The 24,175-nt window shown below is 41.0% G+C and overlaps 1 protein-coding gene across 1 annotated transcript in view; it reads right to left on the bottom strand.

Annotated features, from left to right (window-relative positions):
• The window catches only part of HGFAC (HGF activator), a 113,408-nt gene that overhangs the window by 37,823 nt on the left and 51,410 nt on the right, over positions 1 to 24,175 (bottom strand). The window contains exons 9-13 of the mRNA XM_063457726.1: positions 12,412 to 12,503; positions 11,468 to 11,696; positions 6,941 to 7,080; positions 3,727 to 3,867; positions 1,760 to 1,908 (exon numbers count right to left, since the gene is read on the bottom strand). Coding sequence (XP_063313796.1) covers positions 1,760 to 1,908; positions 3,727 to 3,867; positions 6,941 to 7,080; positions 11,468 to 11,696; positions 12,412 to 12,503 — 751 coding nt within the window. The remainder of the gene's footprint in view (positions 1 to 1,759; positions 1,909 to 3,726; positions 3,868 to 6,940; positions 7,081 to 11,467; positions 11,697 to 12,411; positions 12,504 to 24,175) is intronic.

The raw sequence follows: 24,175 nt of genomic DNA, 5'->3' as shown, positions 1-24,175 counted from the left end.
CAAACATTTACAAGAACATGTTATGCACATCATAGAAACAACGTGAACCTCTTTAAAGCCACAAACTTAAGACAAAAAATACGTACACACAATGTGTAAGGGTTTGAAAGAATATTCTGAATCCTTACATGTTTACTTTATTGTTTGTTTGATTTTTGTGAACCATATATAAACTACAAGCAGCGTGAAAACTATAAAAACTCAAGTGGCCATGCTGATCAAATTAAATAGTATGCTTTACACAGCGTATAAGGGTGATGTCACAGCACAACGGGAATCTAACAGGGGAAGAGGTGAAAGTCATCCTCCCCCTCTCACGACCCCGCCATATCTGCCAAGTGACCCTATGTAGGGGTAACAGTCTCTATTCTGCTCTGTGTCAGTGTGTATCAGGGGCTTTGAGGACAGGTGTCAATGTTAGGTGATTTCTGCCCTTTATGGATTAAAAGCAGACTCTGCATCAACTGTGTAATTTTCCATGGGAGTTTTGCCATGGATCCCCCTCCGGCATGCCACAGTCCATGTGTTAGTCCCCTTGAAACAACTTTTCCATCACTTTTGTGGCCAGAAAGAGTCCCTGTTGGTTTTAAAATTCGCCTGCCCATTGAAGTCAATGGCGGTTCGCCCGGTTCGCCAGTTCGCGAACATTTGAGGAAGTTCGCGTTCGCCGTTTGCGAACCGAAAATTTGGGGTTCGCGACAACACTACCGGTGGGCATTCTTCAGGTGGGGGGTAATGTCACGTATTCATCCGCTTATAAAAATGTGATTAATGAAATTTACTATTCAGACAGGAAAAGTTGTGCCGAACAACATTATTGTCCTGACAGGAAAAGTTGTGCCAAGCAGCAATCAAATCCACAGCAGGGTTTGTGCTGAGCAGCAATTATGCAAATGGGAACCTGGTAACTGCCTTTGGGGTCAAAGGCCGATTACACCCTATCAGTTCCAGAGGAGGGGTATTTGGGCCCAGTTCTCATCCTGCTCAGTGCCCTGTCGTGGTTTCCCTTGTGGTTGTCCGAGAGCGCGTTATTGATTCTGGTAATTCTGGTTATTTGACTTTGGCATTGTTTGTGACTTCCCTGTTGTCTGGCATTCCTGAGCCCCTGTTCCTTATCGCTGTGTCTTTCTGTATCCCTTGACCTCGGCTATTCCTGACTATTCTTTGGTACGTTAGTCCGGTCATATGTTACCTATCAGTCCTCTGTGTTACACAATTCTACATGCTGAATCATACTGTAATCCTGACAGTGTATATGTGTGTCAGAGTGTGTGTGAATATTTCAGTGTGTATCTGAATGTTTGTTTTTGTGTGTTTTTTTATGTTTGTATCTGTGTGTGTTAATGTGTATTTATATCTGTGTAAGTATGTTTGATTGCTGGGATGTACTGCCACATACATATGCCAACACTACATGCAAGCTCACCCCTGCAATCAAACACAAACATTATATACAAACACACCCCTGCAATCAAACTCCAAAACTACATACAAATACACACCTTCACTAAAACACCAATACTGCACATAAATGTACACCCGCATTTAAAAGTTATTTAAAAATAAGAAACCACTCCAGTCTGGAGTTGCTTGTGATTCATATTGTATCAGCCGATCCACCTGTGAAAGCAGTTAACAGGTGGATAACTAAGAAACGCAAGACCAAGAGAGGTGCCTTAGTATGTACAGCTTTAAAACACCGTATTCCATCTATAGAAATAACAACATCCATAATTCTACAGTAATCTGATTAACTCACCTGGCATGCATCTTTGTAACATTCAAAATATCCAGCACAAAACATGTTTTCAGAGACCTCAAATCCATACACCTCAGGGCTGCTGCACTTGCTATCAGGGACAAGTGGAATGGAAACTTCTTGAAGAACATGTGAATAATCAGTGGAATCTGAAATAAATGATTAAAATAGCAGAGTTTGACCAGGCTATTTCTGCGGAATCGTCTCTGGTGGCTGTACGGATGACTGCCACAATCCCTGCAATGTAAACATAAGTCACATGTCACAAAAGTGAGGTGTACACACTGTGCTGCTGCCCATGCCCCCAACTAAGATTTTCTTAAATGTAAATATTTTTTAGGAGTGGCATGGTGTTCAATGACTGATTTCAGATTTCTGTAAAAAAAAATACGCATATGACCAGAAATGTGTTGTTTTATATAAAAAAATATTTATTTTTTTAAATGCAACAAGTCTGTCTATTTAGTCTGAATTCTGGAATATGGTTTTAACTCACCATAGTTCTGTTTGTAGTGATTAAACTGTATTTTTTAAAGGAACAGTCAAGCACATAACCGGTTCAGTGTGGGGCTTACCTTGAGAGAGCTAATGGAAGCTCCCAGATGGAGGATACTGCTGTCCTGGTGTCCATAGAGAGGCATGGACTAGAACCCAGTAAAACGCAGATAAGATGTCAAACCATTCTAAAACTATGCGACTACATACATTGAGGGTGTGCCACAGCACCTCTGACACCATAACCACTACTGTGCACTAGAAAACATGGACTTCTAATAGGCAAACAAAGCAGCATTTCAAAACAAAATACACATTAATAGTAAAATGTTGTTATGGTGGAGCAAATTTTTTGGTATACCTACAGATTGTTGTAATCACTATTTTATGCGGGGATAAAACCTCAAGGACAAAATATAGAGAATAATAATAGTGCTGACGAATTTCAAATAAGGAGAAGCTTGCTAAATTGTTAGTAGAGTCAGGGATATGCCTCAATATTGTAGCCTTGGAGTCCTTTTGTAGGTAGATCCCTTTCCCTTCCTTGGGAGTTTACTTGCTTGTATTGTGATGGTTTTATGTAAGAGAAGTAAATTTACAGATAGTGTAATATATAAGGACACAGAAATAGAGTGTTTTTTTAAAACAATATATCACACACATTTAAAAGGGTTCTTTTTCTGTAGACTCTATTTGCTGGGCCAGCATCTCTTTTAAGGCCGATGCCACCCCTTAAAATCACCAGAGAGATTCTCAGTACGGTGGATACTCGCAGCTTTAGTTTGAACAATATTTGTTAAAAGTAAATTATGGTAGTAAAAATAACTTTGGTTGGCAAACAATAATAAAACAATGTAAAAACAATTGGGTAAGGTAATTATCAATATCAAAAGGGGATTATCTTCCGAAACGCGTTTCACCCTTGGGGCTTCCTCAGTCAGTGAAGAAACTCCTGGAATGTTTTCCTGTTGAAATCCATATTCATTATGTGATAATCATTAATGTCCAGTTTCTCTCTTGCAAGTCCAATCCGCCTCTAACATGTGCTACACTCCTCAATAGTCTTAATTAACCCATTTATATAGTAATTTGGGCGGCCGCGGTTCTTCCCAGCTGCCAAAACTGCCATCTCATGAGTTTACATTTAAGATAACCCACTAGGCGCTCCAACATAACAACACATATATTTTGGATTTGTAAAGTTATTAAAAGGTTGACTTGAGGGTTTATGAGCGGCTAATTAAAGTTACTTTTTTACCACTAGAATAATTTTTTTAAGCGCCTTTTAACACATTTTTTAATAGTCACCATTAATAGTAAAATATCTCTCATTTGAGCGGGAGAAAAAGATTATTCAATTCACTACTAAGAGCCTCCAGGAAATGGGCATACTTATTCGGATAGATAAATGTAAAAGGTGTAGCAATAGTCCTGTGTATCGATTATCTTTATGTTCCATCAGACACACTTACCTTCACTCATGCGCCCCCATCCAGCTATATCGCAGCCGTAACCATCTTCAAAAGTAATGCTTGGGTCAGGGAGGCATATTGGCTGGACAAATTGAGTTTTTCTTGCACAAATATTGTTTACCTTCTTCAGCCTTATTAGAACTATGACAAGAATGAGGAAATGATAGCAGATTAATTAACACGTTGCATTAGAAGCACAACACAATTGCAGATTTTATTAAGCGGGACAGACCGACATTAAGCTTGTCCTAAAACAAGACACATCTTAGGAGCTTCCCACTTGAATGTCTAGAGTGCGAAGCTCAGCTGGTTAATGTTTCATCCATAGAAGTATTGAGGTTACAAGTTTTATCGGAGGTCATTTCATCTCATCCATTTATCCTTCCAAGGTCAAAAAAATGGCAATATCCACATCTATTAATCAAATGCCATTGAGATTCATTTCCAGTACCATAACGATGTGTGGCCAGATGGGCTCCTTGTGTTATGTGTTGTGGTCATGCCCCATATTAATATCTTGTTGGGATTCCATTCATTATTTAGTTAAGTCTATCGATGATTCCATAATAGACTTTGAACTTTGCTTATTTAAGAAAATTCCAGACAATTTGACTAAATAGATATATAGAAACATAGAATGTGACGGCAGTTAAGAACCGTTTGGCCCATCTAGTCTGCCCAATTTTCTAAATACTTTCATTATTAGTCCCTGGCCTTATCTTATAGCTAGGATAGCCTTATGCCTATCCCACGCATGCTTAAACTCATTTACTGTGTTAACCTCTACCACTTCAGCTGGAAGGCTATTCCATGCATTCACTACCCTCTCAGTAAATTAATACTTCCTGATATTATTTTTAAACCTTTGTCCCTCTAATTTAAGACTATGTCCTCTTGTTGTGGTAGTTTTTCTTCTTTTAAATATAGTCCCCTCCTTTACTGTGTTGATTCCCTTTATGTATTTAAATGTTTCTATCATTGCAGAATTGTTGATTCATTGTATTCAATTTGTTGTGCTCGTGGTAAATTAGATTAAATCAGATTATAAATGTACACCCTGAGTTGTTGCAAAAAAATACATTGGGCTTTAGCCTATAGTTCATCTTTAATTTTACATATTCAATCTCCAATTTCCATATGCCACTTTTAATTACATATTTAATCCCATTATGCAGCATTTAATGATCTTTTTCTATCATATAGTATTATTTATAATAAAACCTATTTTTATAGTTGACGCCTTGTTTCAATATTACATCCCACATACCAATACAGTTCCTTACATGGATTATTTAGCTCATAATCCAGGGGTACCTAAAAGGGAGATCCTTAGATGTTGTAGAACTACAACCCCCATGATGCTTTGCATCCCTTTAGAATGACAAAGCTTTATGAAAGCTGTAGTTTAAAAAAAAAAAAAAAAACGGGTCGCAAGAGTATTCTGAGAACGGACAGCAGCTGAAATAGCCTGCCCTTCGGTAGGTCCCCGCTCAGAACTCAAGCTGGTTTTAGCTCATCTTGTGCCATTACAGAGAGAACATATCTGAAGCATATCAGACTGGTCAAACCCATACAGGCAGTCCAGATCCGAAATGCCAGCAAGTTCTCTCTGCACGAGAGATACAGCAACCCCAGACGATCGTTTCAGCCTTGTTAGGCATCATCAGTGAGGCATAGCTGATATCTCTCTAGGCACCGTGAGCAAGGGGTCCACGTCTGCATTACCCTTTAAACTTATGGAGAGAAAAAACGGGTCGCAAGAGTATTCTGAGAATGGACAGCAGCTGAAATAGCCTGCCCTTCGGTAGGTCCCCGCTCAGAACTCAAGCTGGTTTTAGCTCATCTTGTGCCATTACAGAGAGAACATATCTGAAGCATATCAGACTGGTCCAACCCATACAGGCAGTCCAGATCCGAAATTCCAGCAAGTTCTCTCTGCACGAGAGATACAGCAACCCCAGACGATCGTTTCAGCCTTGTTAGGCATCATCAGTGAGGCATAGCTGATATCTCTCTAGGCACCGTGAGCAAGGGGTCCACGTCTGGATTACCCTTTAAACTTATGGAGAGATATCACGGTGCCTAGGGAGATATCAGCTATGCCTCACTGATGATGCCTAATAAGGTTGAAACGATCGTCTGGGGTTGCTGTGTCTCTCGTGCAGAGGGAACTTGCTGGCATTTCGGATCTGGACTGCCCGTATGGGTGGGACCAGTCTGATATGTTTCAGAGAAGTTCTCTCTGTAATGGCACAAGATGAGCAAAAAACAGCTTGAGAACTGAGCGGTGACCGACCGAAGGGCAGGCTATTTCAGTTGCTGCCCGTTCTCAGTATTCTCTTGCGACCCATTTTTTACTCTCCACAAGTTTAAGGGACAATCCAGACGTGGACCCCTTGCTCACGGTGCCTAGGGAGATATCAGCTATGCCTCACTGATGATGCCTAATAAGGTTGAAACGATCGTCTGGGGTTGCTGTGTCTCTCGTGCAGAGGGAACTTGCTGGCATTTCGGATCTGGACTGCCCGTATGGGTGGGACCAGTCTGATATGTTTCAGAGAAGTTATCTCTGTAATGGCACAAGATGAGCAAAAAACAGCTTGAGAACTGAGCGGTGACCGACCGAAGGGCAGGCTATTTCAGTTGCTGCCCGTTCTCAGTATTCTCTTGCGACCCATTTTTTACTCTCCACAAGTTTAAGAGACAATCCAGACGTGGACCCCTTGCTCGCGGTGCCTAGGGAGATATCAGCTATGCCTCACTGATGATGCCTAATAAGGTTGAAACGATCGTCTGGGGTTGCTGTGTCTCTCGTGCAGAGGTAACTTGCTGGCATTTCGGATCTGGACTGCCCGTATGGGTGGGACCAGTCTGATATGTTTCAGAGAAGTTCTCTCTGTAATGGCACAAGATGAGCAAAAAACAGCTTGAGAACTGAGTGGTGACCGACCGAAGGGCAGGCTATTTCAGTTGCTGCCCGTTCTCAGTATTCTCTTGCGACCCATTTTTTACTCTCCTGTAGTTTTAAAACTTTCAAGGATCTACTTATTGGGCACACCTGCATTAATCTCTTATATGCCATCACATTACATGTGAAAATATTTCAAGTCTGCTGCCTTAATATTACCCCAGGTAATCTCTATGTTATATGCCATCATATATATTGTGATATATAACAAAAACAAATTATATTGTGATATATATATATATTTACCAATATCATGATCAGTGGGCTTAAACGCTGAATAATCATCATGAAAAATATATCTATCAATCTGAAATGCCTGTGTGTCGTCTGTGGTTTCATTGAAGAAATGTTGGCCAAGAACAACTTTGATCATAGTCTTCAGAGGGCTGTGAAATAAAAAAACAACAACAAAAAATTACTTATCCAAAAGTCAAGGTGGTAATGGACAAACAGTACAGTTTGATCTATTTACTAAAGACGGGCAATCCGGAAGCATTAACCACAATTGTAATGTTGCAATTACTCTGGTTGTTAATGTTAATATGTTTGGTATCAGGACTGTGAATATATATTAAAATATTCCCTATAGTTATTTTTGATAATCTATAAAGGCAAGGTTCAATTTACTGTGATAGCATTGGGCTTCTTTAGTAGGGAAGAATTGCTTGCTTTAGTGGCAAAGCTATAGTAGGTATCCATCAAACAGTGGGTCTACTGAAAGCACATGGTACAAATAAATTAATTAATAAGGTGACCCACAATAGCGCTCAGAATTAAAAAAACAAACAAACAAATGATGACCAAACAATTCTTAAGTGTATCATGACACACTGGATATAAAATTCTGTAAATCTGAAAACTAAATATAACAAACAGATGGTGTATTAACATTAAAAAACGTTTCCCCAAACAATAACCCTTAATGGATAAAAAAGAAAGTAGTACTCCCGCAGCTGAGCACCAGAAGAATAAAACACTTGAGACTGTTGGATCCAGGGGAATACACAAGGAAGACAGGATTGCCAGCATTGCAGATACAAATGCTTTATTTCACATAAAATACCATCAAAATCAGCTAACATGGGCAGGGCTAGCCGAGCGACTGAGCAGACGCATAGCCATGAAGCTCCGGGACAGATCTGCGATAATAGGCATTTACGTACGATTTACAGCCCCCACAGGTCAAAATCCTAATCACCTTCCAACAGAGACCATCATGGGTCGTAAGCACAAGAAACTTTGCCCTCCAGAGACCTCAAAGCTACCAGATATTCGGCTCTCTTTTGGAAGGCCTGCGACTGCATCTCCCTCCAAGACTGCGCCCGCAGTGCAAAGTGAGGAGGAGGCCTCGGAGGCATCCCAGGACAAAGGGGAACTGCCTACCTCACCAGAACCGGGGGATGTCTACCCTGACTCTGAATACGACAAAGGCTCTTGTCACAAAAGGTGTCATAAAGCACCTCCTGCAAGAAATAAGAAAAGTCTGGAAACCGTACCTCCGAGAGGCACAATTGGAGATTGGAGACCTCCACCAGAATATCACGGAGATGAAAACTAAGGAGCACACCCGTGAGAAACAGCTGCACAAAACTCAGAACCATGCTGATAACCTTGCCCAGTAGATACAGACGCTCACCCGCTCATTGAACACGTTGGAGTCCTGACATATGACAATTTTGGGCACCTGTTCTAAAGAAGGATAACATGGCACTAGAAAAAGTGCAGAGGCGGGCTACAAAATTAATAAAAGGAATGGAACATATCAGCTATGAAGAAAGGTTAACAAATTTAAACCTATTTAGTTTAGAAAAACGTCGCTTGAGAGGGGATATGATAACATTATACAAATATATTCGGGGCCAATACAAACCATTGTGTGGAAATCTATTCACAAACCGGACTTTACATAGGACACGAGGCCATGCGTTTAGACTGGAAGAAAGAAGATTTCGTCTAAGGCAAAGGAAAGGTTTTTTTACTGTAAGAACAATCAGGATGTGGAATTCTTTGCCTGAAGAAGTGGTTTTTATCAGAGTCCATACAGATGTTCAAACAGCTACTAGATGCATACTTGCAAAGACAGAATATTCAAGGATATAATCTTTCAATGTAGGGTAATATGTGCTTGATTCAAGGATAAATCTGACTGCCATTCTGGGGTCAAGAAGGAATTTTTTGTCCTAGCTTGTTGCAAAATTGTGCTTCAACCTGGGGGTTTTTTTGGGGGGTTTTTTTTGCCTTTTGGATCAACAGCAAAAAACAGGTGTGAGGAAGGCTGAACTTGATGGACGCAAGTCTCTTTTCAGCTATCTAACTATGTAACTATGTAACTATGTGTGAGTGGAGTACAGGACAAAATTGGAGGGGATGCCCAACTGCCATTTGTCCAGCGTCTAGTGGCTTCCATGGGCCTTAAAGGAACTGACACCAACGGGATGATACTATCAGCGTTCAAAGTTTGAAAAGCACCAACCTCCCCATAAGGAGCAGCCAGGGACACAATAGCAGTCACCAGAGACATAGCGGTTCAATCAGCTACCATGACAAAATCCAGAGAGTCTGGTACGATCCAGCTTGAGGGCTGCTCAGCAACTAGGTATAGAGATGTGCCATTTGCGGTGCTAATGGCAAAGAGGCAACTGGCCCCAATAGCCAAGAACATAAGAGAGGCAGCAATCTGTTTATGGATCTCTGATTGTCCCACAGGGAAGCAAGACACTCAGTCTGTCCTCATCAGAAGACCCAACATCCTTTCCTGCAGTTGCCAGTCGGAAGCCCAGAGGGAGAAAAGACTTAATGGTGCCAGAGAGGCTACAGTGAAAACCTCCACAAGATATTGGGCTACTATGGCACTCTTTTTTTATTTTATAAGTTTACCTATTTTCTCTGTTTATCTATAGCTAGTTATTAGGGATGTGCATGGGCAAACAATTTGGTTCGGCAGTTCTGAAATTCAGGGCTTCGGCAATTCGGGGCATTGGCACTTCGGGACGTCAGGACTATAGGACTTCGGGACTACGGGACTATGGCAATACTCTAAACCTAACCCTACCCTTATCCCTAACACCAACCCTACCCCTAACCCCAACCCTACCTCTAACCCTACCCCTATCCCTAACTCTACCCCCAATCCTACCCCTATCCCTAACCCTACCCCCAACCCGGACAAGCATCCGAATGTCCGAATTGCTGAAATTTACATCCGAATTTACATTTGGAACGAAAAAAATTGCACATGTCTACTAGTTATATGGCATTGACAGTCCGTTGATATACTTACGTCAACCTAACTATAAAGATACCTGCTAAGTAGAAAGCATAGTCCTATCTGCACAGCTCGAGAAATGTCTTCACAAAACCAAATGAGAAGCATTAAATGCATATGACCCATGTATGATGCAACATTATATTCTCTTGTTCCAGTTGTATTTTATGGGGGAAAACCTCTAATAAATTACAAATTGAAAAAAACAAAAGCACACAACAGGGATAGAATGTTTTCTGCCAACTCTTTCAAGGCAACATGCCCACTACAAAGCATCATACGCAGATCTTCAACTTGGCATAACATTTACTTTTCTCCTCAGGTTGCCAGACGCTGATGTCACCATGACTAGTTTTGTCCCTTTAAATGGGGCTTTCTCAAGTGTAATTTTGAAGTCCAGACTGCAATTGTTTTAGTTCATCTTCACTAGTACTTTGGAAAGATTCCTATGCAGTGATTAGTGAACAATGGATTCGAAGCAGATACAAGGCATTATCAATCAAATCTTTAAGTTCCTGAGATTGGGATTCAAACAAGGGTTTGAGAACGTTCACTGCTTGTGGAGGTATCAACACCCCATTTAGAGGGTGACACACATGCATGTAAAAAAAAACATTTCTATTGAACTCTAGTACAGTTCACAGCAGCAAAACATTAATTATATTTAGTTTTCTCCTACATCTAAACCATAGAGATAGAAGAGACAGAGATAGAGGGTGCATGTTCAATGCCAATGAATGTTAAAAATGTGTTTCTTTGACAATTTCTGAAATTTTGAGGTTGTACATTTAGTTGCAGTCTTACCAAAATGTATCCATGGTGATGGATGGGTAGAAAGGATCTGAGAATACACTCAGACCACAAGACCACGGTAGTCTCCATAGACTATGTTTCATGGTCTGTGAGAAGCAGCTTGGTTCTCTCAATCATCGCTAGCGATGGCTGGCAGAATTGACATAACCTAACAGCATTGCCTTTTTTCAATTTTTATCAACCTCAGATGTTATCATAAAACAAAGTAGTCCCTATTCAAAAACAAATTTCAAATTGGCCAACATAGCTCAACTGAAAACATTCTCCAAGCCTGCTACATTTTCATTTTGGCTAAAACTTGATATTCGCTGACAATTTACCCCCCAAAAACCACTGACCGTTGCAATTTCTTCCCTTCCACTGACTATTTTAAGTGGCAGAAAAGGACAATATTTTTTTATAACAATGATTGACAGGAAATCAAAATGGAAGAGCCCAGTTCTAGTATAGAAGTGATGTGTGGCGTTATGCTTTTAATTTTATTTCTCAGAGCTCACAAAATCATATTTTTTAAATACAGGGGCTAGTCAAACTAAAGATTAAAAACCTCAATTAAGCAACATTGCCACATTGGAACTGGAGAGGACTAAAGGGAATCTAGGGATTAAATCAAACAATTGTATTAAAAACCTTTGAGAACAACATACCCAGACCAATACGGCATATTAGATATATGCTCTAGAGACTGTGCTTACCTATGTGCAAAGCAGTGTGCAGCAGAGACCACCCAGCAAGTGTGTATCAAGGTCCCAGAGCAAAATGATTGTCCTATGTATATAGCTGCCATCCAGGGGTGTGACGCGGGCATTGCTGCTGTCCCTCCAACGACCCTACCTCTTGGGTAAACTCTCTTTTCATGTTTCTTCCCACATTTTGGCTTTGCAACGTCTTCTGCAAGGGTCACTATTCTTTTGGCTTTGTCATCTGTAAAATGTTTGCAAATTAATATCTAAGGAAAATCCACACAGTGAGAAGTATATGTATTCTGGTGAAGTAGCGTAAATCAAAACTATATATACTTTATATTTACAAAAAACGTATTCATTATCTAGCTCTGCAACTGGTTGCTCATCCATAGGGGACCATTAGTGCACCCCTATGGTTTTCAGCTGAGGCAATGAACTCGCTTTAGACCAAGAATTAGCTAAAATCTATCAGGCAATTCTGGCCCTCTCATTGGAAGTGTTGGTGATGTCTCCCTAAACCCATTATATGAAAAACACAATTATTTTCAAAAAGTTCCACTAGGAAAAGATTGGATGACATTAGTGGGGGATGCATTGAAACAAATTCTTAACGGCCTAGAGGAGAACAAGAGAGAGAAAGAGTTAACTATAGGACATTTTGCCATTGAGGGCTAATGAGGACTTCTTGATTAGACCATTTTTGGGAAAATAATTAACACACTGAAGCAAATGCCTTGTGAGTTGAACAAATAAGCTGAAAATGAGCAGAAAGTTGGTTAGAGGAGAGAAGAAATTAGTACAGGATAGCATAGGATGGATTGGAAACCAGCTGATCACACAGTGCTGGTGGAAAAGTGACATTCTAGGCGGCACTCAAAATCAATCCACGCACATTTGACTTTTCAAGATCTCGTAGTAATTGATCTGTGAATATTGATAAAGGATGTACTTACAACATGAAGACACATCACATGCCTCCCATATTATGGAATTGTGTTTTAAAGTATAGCACCATGGAGGGGAATCCTCATCGTCATCTGGTACTCTACATATCAAAATGGCAAATTAGACACATGTTGTATTGGTAGGAATGCTATATTATACTAACAAAGATAGAGCTAAAATCAAACACTGTGTATGTAATATTGACTACAATCAAAATATTAGCATTGCTTAGTGCACACACAATGTCAATACCAGTATGTTTAGTACACACACACACACACACACACACACACATACACACCAATAATACTATTATGTTTAGTACACACACACACATACATACATACATACATACATACATATTAATAATAATACCAGTATGTTTAGCTCAAACAATAATAATACGAGTATGTTTAGTACACACACACACACACACACACACACACATACATACACATTAATAATAATACCAGTATGTTTAGTGCTCAAACAATAATAATACCAGTATGTTTAGTACACACACACACACATACACACCAATAATACCATTATGTTTAGTACACACACACACACACCAATAATACCATTATGTTTAGTACACACACACACACACACACACACACACACATACATACATACATACACATTAATAATAATACCAGTATGTTTAGTACACACACACACACATAAATACATACACATTAATAATAATACCAGTATGTTTAGTGCTCAAACAATAATAATACCAGTATGTTTAGTGTACACACATTAACAATATTAGTATGTTTAGTGCATGCATGAACATATAAGTTTGAAAATATGCATACTAGACATCAGTTCCAGTATGGCTTGTGCATGTCCAATACTGGCATCGGTATATTTGGTGTGTACATATTTGTTTCAGCATATTTGCTGCATGCGCAGTACCAATGCCATTATGCTTTATGTTTGTCCAATGCTACTTTCACCTAGTTTGGTGCATCATGTGGTGCAGCTCTCTATTCATGTGAGTAAGGCAGCCACCTCAGGCCTCGCAGCTGCCTAAGGGTAGACTTACCCATTGGGCCCTCAGACTGGAAGTGGGCCCAGCAGCTTGCCCAGTGTGCCACCAAGGCTCTTGTTCACTGGGTGCAGAATATGAGTAGCTGTTTCCAAGTGCGGCCAACCTGAGCCATGGGTTTCAACGACAATGCTCTGACACTTCAAGTGTCAGAGCTCACAAGACAGCTACTCATGGTCTGCACCAGGAAGAGGTACATACCCCATAGCTATGCCACCAGACCACCAGGCAATCCACCAGACCACTAGGGAATTGAATATTGCCTCTTTCCCTGCCCAGGAGTTAGGTAGGAGGGATATAATATAACATACATTTATAAATGTAATACAATGTGGGGAAATACACCTTGTTAGACACACATTGTGACTGTATGTCTGTATTTGTCTATGTGTGTGTCTCTATAAATCAGTGTGTTTTTGTGTGAATGCGTGGGTTTGTATCAAAATGTGTGTGTGTGTGCGTGTGCATGTATCAGAGTGTGTATATGCGTGCATGTATCACTGTGTATGTGTGCGTGTGTATCAGTGCATATGTGTGTATAAATGTGTGTGTGTGCCCATGGCTGCAATGTGATGGTGATATGGTATGAACAATGTCAAGGTAAAATGGCAACATATACAATATATACACTACATGGGAAACACACATATATATATATATATATATATATATATATATAAAATATATATATATATATATATATATATATATATATATATATATATATATATATATATATAAAATATATATATTGTACCTTGCACACAAGCTAACCTTTTTAGTAGATCAAAAACCGGGTGCATTACCAGGGCCAAAAGTCCATAAATTCAAAGTAGATGGCTGCACTCACGGAAATTTCGGTTAAAATATAACTTTTATTCCAATTCCATAAAAATCGACGTTTCAGTCCCTCTTGTGGACTTTCATCAGGATTAAAATATAATTGAACAACATTTCAAATATATAGGCATACAATTATTGAAATAAATGTGAATAACTCACCCCAGGTGTAGGTATGGTGGATTTCGGCGTTCTAGCCGTTGGACTGCGCCTGTGCGGTATAGTGCCCGCCCCCTTACGTGACATCATTACGTTGTGACGCTATCGTTGCTACAATAACACGGAAGTGTGTTAGACCATCACCATGGCAACGTTTTGCCAACAGCACACCCGATAATAGTGTGACTAGGATGATAATGAAGAATTGATGTATGATATAAATACAAATATAATCAGTGCGAAATCGCTAAATTCTAATCTAATGATCATAAATATGTGAAGCAGTAGGTTAACTGCTGGTATAATATTTAAAGTGGCAATATACATATATAGCCATATTGCTCCTCAGAGACAATATGGTCTAAAGGTGCCTTCATATACAGAAAGTGCAAGTGCTTAAAGTGAAAAACCTTATAAAAAAGTGTTTAAACTTTTAAAGTGACCAAAGTGTCTGTGATTGAAAAAGTGCATAAATGAAGTGACACCTATGTATAATCTTAAAGTGCTATTAGTGTAAAGTGGTATCGTACCGCCATATATGCATATAAAAATTAACACATAAAACTATTATATTAAAAATAGTAAATTAGTATTACTGGTCACACATATAAATAGCCCAATAATGGAGAGGAGCATCTATTTATCTATATATAGTGAGTTGCTATTCACATTTAGTCTATGCGGCAAACCATTATTTTTATAGATCTCTTTACTTTCCATTTATTTGTCTCCATTTGGCAACTATATGTGTGTCCAGAGTTATAAAAATCAGAGCATATATAATATACATCATATATTAATATTCATACATTATGTAAGCAGGGGCTAACGCAATAATATACTTCACAGAAACGAATGTAATGATAATGACTCATTAAGTCCCTTGGGAGAGACAGTGTCCAACTCGTATATCCAGTATGCTTCCCTATTCAAAAGCACCTTGCCCCTGTCGCCCCCTCTTCTTGATAATGGAACGTGGTCGATTGCCACAAACTTGAGTGCGGCCAGCGGGTGTCCAAATGCTAAAAAATGTTTGGCCACTGGCTTATCAGATTGGCCATCCCTGTAGGCCAGCCGTATGCTGGACCTGTGTCCCCTGATGCGCTCACATACAGCCGTTTCGTTTTTTCCTACATAGCAAAGACCACATGGACAATTCAACTTGTATATCACGTGTGTTGTCTTACACGTTATTGTGAATTTGATGGTATAAACTTTGTTATTATGTGGATTGTTAAATTTCTTTGCCGGGATCATGTGGCTGCACGTGACGCATCCTAGGCATCTAACCGATCCTCTTATTTGTTCTTTGGATGTGGCTCGGTAGCTTCTGACAGGATCTGTATGAACTACAAGGTCTTTTAAATTTCTATTCCTTTTGAAGCAGATCATCGGTTATTCTGGAACGGCTGCAAAGGCTATGAATGTGTTTTTCAGGAGCACATGGCGCTCATTGCCCTGATGAGATTATTCATACCAAATCACCTTCCCAGATAGTTTACTCAGTCACAACTCACATGTAAGAAGATCTGGCGCTGTTTATTAGTCGTATGATCTGTAGAATGTGAAGTTACAACAGGTAAAAGAACGATTCTTCCAAACAGGTAGGAGAGATATCACAAGTCACATTTAGATGTACAGCATAGAATACACTGGAACAGGAAAGGGGGAGGGGAGAATCTGAAGCATCATGCAAACTATGGAGTGGCCCAAGAGACAAACTTAAGATGCACATTAAAGAAACAGTACATTATAATAAAACAATATCATGTAACATGACACTCCCCGCCTGAAATCTTTAGATTTCAAAGCCTATTATATATATAAAGATAAGTCCAAATGTCTAAAAGTCCAACTTGAACCTGTAAGTGAAGAAAACATTGTAAAATAATACTGGTGTGTAAACCATAAATACAAGATACCTGCAAAACAGAGAAGGTATGCAGTAAATAAACAATAAAACATGAAGTCCAATAACAGATGGCTAAAGTCCTGTAGTCTACAGTTTATAGCCATGGAGCTTCAACAGTGGCGTAGCTAACAGTTATGGCGTTCTCCCCGCCATAGAACCGTACAGTCTTGTACTCTTGCATAAGTCACTCACTTGGGAGAAGAAGTACCAATTCTGTGATTGGTCGTGAGAAAGTCTGAGCTAAACCTCCTTTGGTTTTCTTAATCTCAACCTTGCGAACCTTTCCATCATCGCTGGGCATTACACTTGTTACAAGACCCATAGGCCACTCATTGCGACAGACTTCTCTATCTTTCAGAAGAACAAGGTCGCCTACTTTGAGGTTGGGCTTGGGAGTTTGCCATTTGGAACGGCTTTGAAGGATATGCAGGTACTTCTTTCTCCAGCGGTGCCAAAACACGTTGGCTAGGTGTTGCACCTGTTTCCATTGATGCCTGTAGGTATCCTTCTGGTCGATCTCAACAGGAGTCCCAACCTTCTGAGTAAGGAGTGTGGCTGGGGTAAGAATCACTGGAGAATCGGGATCAGAAGATACTGGTACTAAAGGCCTTGCATTAATGATGGCGGATACTTTCGAGAGAAAGGTACTCAAAGTCTCATGAGTCAATAGTGAAGACTTGTGGTCCTGTAACGTGGAATCGAGAATTCTTTGGGGGATTCCAATCAATCGCTCCCAGGATCCTCCCATATGTGAAGAATGTGGTGCATTAAACAGCCAAGTACATCCATTGTTTGCTAAGAAATTGTCTAGTTGAAGTTCTTTACAGGCTCCAACAAAGTTGGAACCACAGTCGGATCTTAGCTGCTTGACAGGTCCTCGGATGGAGAAGAATCTTCGTAAAGCGTTGATGAAACAAGAAGAATCCATTGACTCAATCACTTCAATATGTACAGCTCGTATGCTGAGACAAGTAAACAACACGGCCCACCTTTTGGTGTTGGCTGCTCCACCACGAGTCTTTCGAGTTACCACGGTCCACTGACCGAAGACGTAAACTCCAACGTAGGTGAAGGGTGGATCTGTGCTTAAACGATCAGCTGGCAGGCTTGCCATTTGTTGTAGTTGGTGTCTACCTCTTAACTTGCGACACTTGACGCATTTGAAAAGCAGGGAAGAAACACATCTTTTCATTCCAACAATCCACAAGCCGGCTGACCTGATAGCGCCTTCTGTAAATTGTCTACCTTGGTGTTGTATTAGTTCATGAAGGTGCCGGATTAGAAGAGTGGCGATGTGATGCTGACCTGGTATGATGATAGGGTTTTGTTCCTTGCTGCACGGGTCAGATTTCTCTATTCGACCTCCAACTCGCAGCAACTGATTGTCATCGACCACAGGGTTTAGATTAAATTGTGAACTATCCTTTGATAAAGGTATTCCACCTTTGAATCTCTGGAATTCTTCCATGTACACTTCTTGTTGTACGCAGCGAATAATAACCTTTTCGGTACACTCAATTTCCGTTGCGGTAGGATGGTTGGTACAGATATGCCAACCATGACACTCTGATGTTAAGCTCCTTTTAAAACAATGGGCAACGTGAATCAAATAGGCAATAGCCCTAACAGCTGATGACCAGGTTGAGAAACGTTCAAAACAAAGTGATTTGAGTTTTGGTTCTGGACTCATAGAGGTATGCAGTGTTGTGTTCATAGACCTGATTTCTTTATCATCATCAGGATGTACCAGTTCGTAGGCAACGTCTGTGGAAATTGAGTAGGAGTTTTCGTGAAGAAATCTTGGAGGCGTCAGCCACAAGCAGCCATGAAGAGCTGCTGGGGATATAGCTCTTGTCCCATAATCAGCAGGATTAAGGTCAGTTGGAATATAATGCCATTGCTTTGGCAGAGAGAACCTTTTAATGGCTTGATGTAGATTGTTCGGCAGCTTCTCTCTCGGGAGGAGAAAGGGTAGGGGTGCTACCCAATTATTGGAATCTTCCTGAAAGAACTTGTTGTCCATTACTTTAAGGAATTCTTTGCCTTCTACTGAAGGAGCTAACATGTTGTCTTCGCTGCTTGCATTGAAAACTGTAGAGCCAAAACTGTCATCGTATGTGTGGGAAAGGTTTGTGTTGCCGTGTTGCAACTTGCAGATAGTTACCTTCTCCTTTGCCCAGCAGTGATGTGGGTATGGCTCAAAGTGAGTGTTACGACCATTTGGCAATACATTTGTCTTAAATGAAGAAATGTTAGTAGGCCTTTTCATTTTGCCTATACAGACATTACCTATGATGACCCAGCCCAAGTCCAGGTACTGGGCAAATGGAGCATCTGGGGGTCCGCTGACCTGCCTGTGCACCTTGTGGACCCTTAGAATATCTCTTCCCAGCAGAAGAAGGATTTTAGCATCTTTGTCAAGTGGTGGGATTTCACTTGCTATTGACTTTAGGTGAGGGTGGTAGAAGGCAACTTCTGGTGTAGGTATTTCTTCTTTGTTGGCTGGTATCTGGTTGCACTCTACAAGTGTAGGTAAGGGTAATTGTAAGTTACCTCCTAGAGAGGACGCAATAAAGCCATGTGCCCTTCTTCCAAAGACCTCTGTAGTGCCGCTACAAGTGCTTAGGGTGTAAGGGTGAACCTCTCCTCTTATGCAAAATAGATCAAACAGTTCAGGTCGGGCAAGTGATCGATTGCTTTGATCATCTAAGATAGCATACACCTTTAAAGTCTTTTCTGGCTGATCCTTGTGGTGAACGTTCACTAGGCATATTTTAGCACAAGACTTGTCACAGTGGTCTTCCCCACAGACTTCAGTGCATGAGGAAAATATCATAGTGGAATTAGGCACCTGATCTGTACTCTTCCCATCGTGATTTGGTCTGGGAGAAAGGTTTGCAGATTGTGAAGGGTTGGGCTCGAGTGGATGGAGAGCTTGAACATGGTCCTCGGAACCGCACTCTATGCACTTGATAGGGATTTTACATTCCTTGGCAAAGTGATCAGTGGAAGCACAGCATCTATAACATATCCCAAAGGTCTTTAGGAGTTCCTTTCGTTCTTGTAGGGGCTTCTTCCTAAAACCGATACATTTTTTGAGGGGATGTGGCTTCTTGTGGATAGGACATAATTGGTTTGGGTTTTCGATCTTGCCGCTCTTGTTTGAGGCGGGAGCTGATGTGGGAGCGGGAATAATGTCTGTCTTCTTAACAGACACCGGACCTCTACGGTTCTTGTAGCTGATTTGTAGGTTGTCACCTTTCAGTGAGGGAGTACTGAACTCACCAAATGCAAAACTAGGATCGTTCTTGGTGTCAGCAATGTTCCTGACAAATTCGCAGAAGTAGGAGAAAGGGGGAAATGAAACCTTGTTTTCCCGTTTGTATTTTGACCCAATTTGGATCCACTTTTCACGTAGGCTATACGGAAGCTTGTAAATGATAGGGTTAACTCCTCGAGCAGTGTCCAGGTAACTGAGGCCCGGTAGTTTAGGGTCGGTTTTGGCAAGCTGGACTTCGAGAAGAAGGTCACTGAGTCTCTGGAACTCTTTATTGTCCTTACCGGATATCGTTGGGAAATTTTCCAATCGTTTAAGCAATGCATTCTCTATGGCTTCAGGACTACCATAACTCTGTTCTAGACGTTCCCATGCAGCGGTGAGACCTGCTGTTGGATTGTCGATGTAGACTGACCTGAGGCTCTTGACACGTTCTGTAGATTGTGGGCCAAGCCACCTGATCAGCAGATCCAGCTCCTCAGCAGCAGAAATACCAAGATCACCTATGGTAGTTTTGAAGGCAGCTTTCCAGCTTCTGTAATTTTCAGGATGGTCATCGAAGCTTACTAGGCCTGACTTGGTGAGCTCTCTTCGAAGTATATACTTTACAAACTCTGCTGTATCAGTTGTCTCTGACTTTACGTAGGAGGTCGCTGGTTGGATGTTGTGCATTGCGTTGTTTATGGTATTGTTGTAAAGAGACGGAAGATATGGTGCAGCAAGGGCGTTCAGCTGAGTTGTTGGGTTAAAGTCTGGAACGGTACTATTAGCAGGAGCTTGGTGACTTGCTTGCAGATTAGTGTGCAATTCTGTGACATATGCAGAATCAGCATGACAGTCAGGCGCTGTACTGGGGTGGTTTTGCATGTAGGAAGTTGCTGGAACAGCTTTTGCCTGGTGGTGTGGTGAAGTCCTTGCGTTGTCGTGAAGAATGGAGGCAATTGAGTGCTCGCTGCTGTGGTTTAGAACATAGTTCTTAGTGCGTTCGAAAGGATCTTCCATATCTGCCTTGATGCTGACCCTTTCACTAGCATTTTCCTCTGCACCGATAGCTTGTTCCAAAATCTTTAGTTTTGCTGCAGCTGCCTCGTAGTTGCTCTGTACCTTTAAAGCTTCAATTGCTGCCCTTTGACGTGCTGTCTGAGCTTCCATTGCTGCCGCTTCGGCTTGCATTGCTGCAGCCTCAGCCTCCATGTCTGCTCTCTTTTTTGCATATGCGGCCTGTACTTTGCTAGCCTCTGCTTCGGCTCGGGCGTTTATAAGCTGTTCACTAAGCGTTGAGTGCCTTGAACTTCGGGATCTAGAGGAACTTTTAGAATGTCTGGTGGATACGGATCTGTGAGATACAGTGTCCTGTGGCTGCGTTAATTTTGCTTCTGCCTTTGCTTTAGTTAGCAGGATAAAGCTTTCTCTTTCCATGTTAAGAAGCTGGACATTGTTAAGTTGCTCTAATGATTCCTCAGTGTTAATGTTTTGCAGAATAGTTTTATATTTATTACTTGTAGTCTGGTACAGTTCATATGAAGCACAGAGATGCTTTATGGCGCCCTCTAGTTGCAGTACCTTATGGCTGGGACATGAAATCACATCAATGTGGGTGAGGATTTTATCCCAAATCTGCTTCAAACTGGTTGCTAGTTCAGTTCTCATGGATTCATAGTTCTCTTTAACCTTCCAAGTGGGTTTCACAGAGCGTTTAGCCAATGCACTGGGCTCTGGGTCCTCATCCTGGCTTTCTCCATGTGTTGCATGCTGTGGTGTTTCATCACATACTGAGCCTTTTCCACTCATGATGGCCTCAAGTACACAGGCTTGGCTGTAGCAGTGAAGAGTGTCTGTATACTGTGTGGGGCTGTAACAAGCTGTGCTGGGGTTGTAACAAGCTGTGCTGGGGCTGTAACAAGCTGTGCTGGGGCTGTAACAAGCTGTGCTGGGGCTGTAACAAGCTGTGCTGGGGCTGAAACAAGCTGTGCTGGGGTTGAATGCAGACTTCTCATACAATACACACAGTTACACTTCACTATGATCTGTCCTGTGACACAGCAATCTCTGTACAGGCTGCTGGATACGTTCTTTTACTATTCTGGAACGGCTGCAAAGGCTATGAATGTGTTTTTCAGGAGCACATGGCGCTCATTGCCCTGATGAGATTATTCATACCAAATCACCTTCCCAGATAGTTTACTCAGTCACAACTCACATGTAAGAAGATCTGGCGCTGTTTATTAGTCGTATGATCTGTAGAATGTGAAGTTACAACAGGTAAAAGAACGATTCTTCCAAACAGGTAGGAGAGATATCACAAGTCACATTTAGATGTACAGCATAGAATACACTGGAACAGGAAAGGGGGAGGGGAGAATCTGAAGCATCATGCAAACTATGGAGTGGCCCAAGAGACAAACTTAAGATGCACATTAAAGAAACAGTACATTATAATAAAACAATATCATGTAACATGACATCGGTGCTTGTTTGAATACTTTTTGGAGTGTTTCGTCACTCATGAGTATCTTCCAATTCTTTTTGACCGATGCTGCTACCTGTGGGGATGCTGGTTGGTATAACATGGGAAAAGTGAGTCCGGTAGATCTATTCTTATTTTCTGTTGCGCGTGCACTCTGTGCCTCTTGGAGCGCTTTGTCCAGAATCTGGCTATCATAGCCTCTTTGTAAGAACTTGGTTCGCATCTCTGTGATCTGTTTTTCCATAGTTACCCTCTCCGAGTTGTTTCTAATAACTCTTAGGAATTGTGCCTTTGGTAATGAGTCTCTCAATGCTTTGGGGTGTGCGCTGTTGTAATGTAACATTGTGTTTCTGTCGGTGGGCTTGGTATATAGTGAGTAATGAAGATGAGTTTCTCCCACCACTATTCGTAGATCCAAGTAATGTACCTCTTCTGTACTAATTTCTGCCGTGAATCTAACCGGTGATGGTAGTCGGTTAAGCTCACGGATCATCTTCTGTGCCTCCTCGGTTGATTCATTCCATATAATGAGCAGATCGTCAATGAACCTGTAATATGATACAATCTTGTTGTTGTATTGTTCCAGTATTTGTTTCTTGTCTGCTGACCTTATTATGATTGTGGGGTCTTCAGCTAGACTTTTGATGACTTTCCTTTGTTGTTTCGTTATATTTTGTTTCTTTTTATAATCTTGCTGCATATATCCCAATGCATCCTTGTTCATTACTGTTAGAAATGATTTGATGGAAGCCTTATGTGACAGGGGATCAAAAGTGGATTTCACACGGAAGGGCTCTACTATCTTGCCAGTATTGTCTCCGTTAGTTTCGGGTGAGTTGGTAAAGAAGTCCTTAAGTCTCATAGTCCTCCCAAATTTGTGCAATTCAATTTTCCATTTGAAGGGATCTGGTCTTGATGTTGGCACAAACGATAGACCCCTACTGAGGAGGTCTATTTCTGCTGCCAGATCCCTTCAGCCATATAACGAAACAACAAAGGAAAGTCATCAAAAGTCTAGCTGAAGACCCCACAATCATAATAAGGTCAGCAGACAAGGGGGGTGGCATAGTGATAATGGATTATACCTACTATGCCACAGAATTGAAATTACAACTATCTGACCGTAATACCTATATACCACTAAAGAAAGACCCCACGAGGGACATTCAGAATAAAATTTATGATATCCTCACTATGGGCCTGATGGCAGGCCACATAGATTTAAAACTGCAACAATTCCTTGCTAAACAACATCCACGTACTCCCATAATATATACCATCCCTAAGATCCACAAGGATGCTAATCGACCACCAGGACGCCCAATAGTTTCGGCAATTGGAGGCGTCCTAGAGCCTATAGCTAAGTGGTTGGACCACCTCTTTCAAGATCCAGTGAGAGAGCTACATACCTGTATCAAAGATACGCCGACTCTCATCTCCAACATCAATGAAATACAATATAAAGAACATAAACCTGTATTAATAACCATGGATGTACAAAGTTTGTATACAATAATACCGCATGAAGATGGCGTTGAAGCTATGCGGCAAGTATTATTAAGATCCACAGCGTATAAAGGTCCACCGGTAGAGTTCGTATTGGAACTGCTTATGCTTATTCTTCAAAATAACTATTTTAGATTCGAAGAAACGTGGTACCTCCAGATAGCCGGCACGTCCATGGGGTCAGCAATGGCGCCCATGTACGCCAACGCATACATGTTTATCTATGAAGCGAAACAAATACTGGAACAATACAACAACAAGATTGTATCATATTACAGGTTCATTGACGATCTGCTCATTATATGGAATGAATCAACCGAGGAGGCACAGAAGATGATCCGTGAGCTTAACCGACTACCATCACCGGTTAGATTCACGGCAGAAATTAGTACAGAAGAGGTACATTACTTGGATCTACGAATAGTGGTGGGAGAAACTCATCTTCATTACTCACTATATACCAAGCCCACCGACAGAAACACAATGTTACATTACAACAGCGCACACCCCAAAGCATTGAGAGACTCATTACCAAAGGCACAATTCCTAAG

The sequence above is a fragment of the Pelobates fuscus genome, chromosome 6 (genome assembly GCF_036172605.1).
Source record: "Pelobates fuscus isolate aPelFus1 chromosome 6, aPelFus1.pri, whole genome shotgun sequence".
In the NCBI taxonomy this organism is placed as follows: domain Eukaryota; kingdom Metazoa; phylum Chordata; class Amphibia; order Anura; family Pelobatidae; genus Pelobates; species Pelobates fuscus.
The sequence above is the reverse complement of the archived record's forward strand: the minus strand, read 5'-3'. Positions and strand labels throughout refer to the sequence as shown.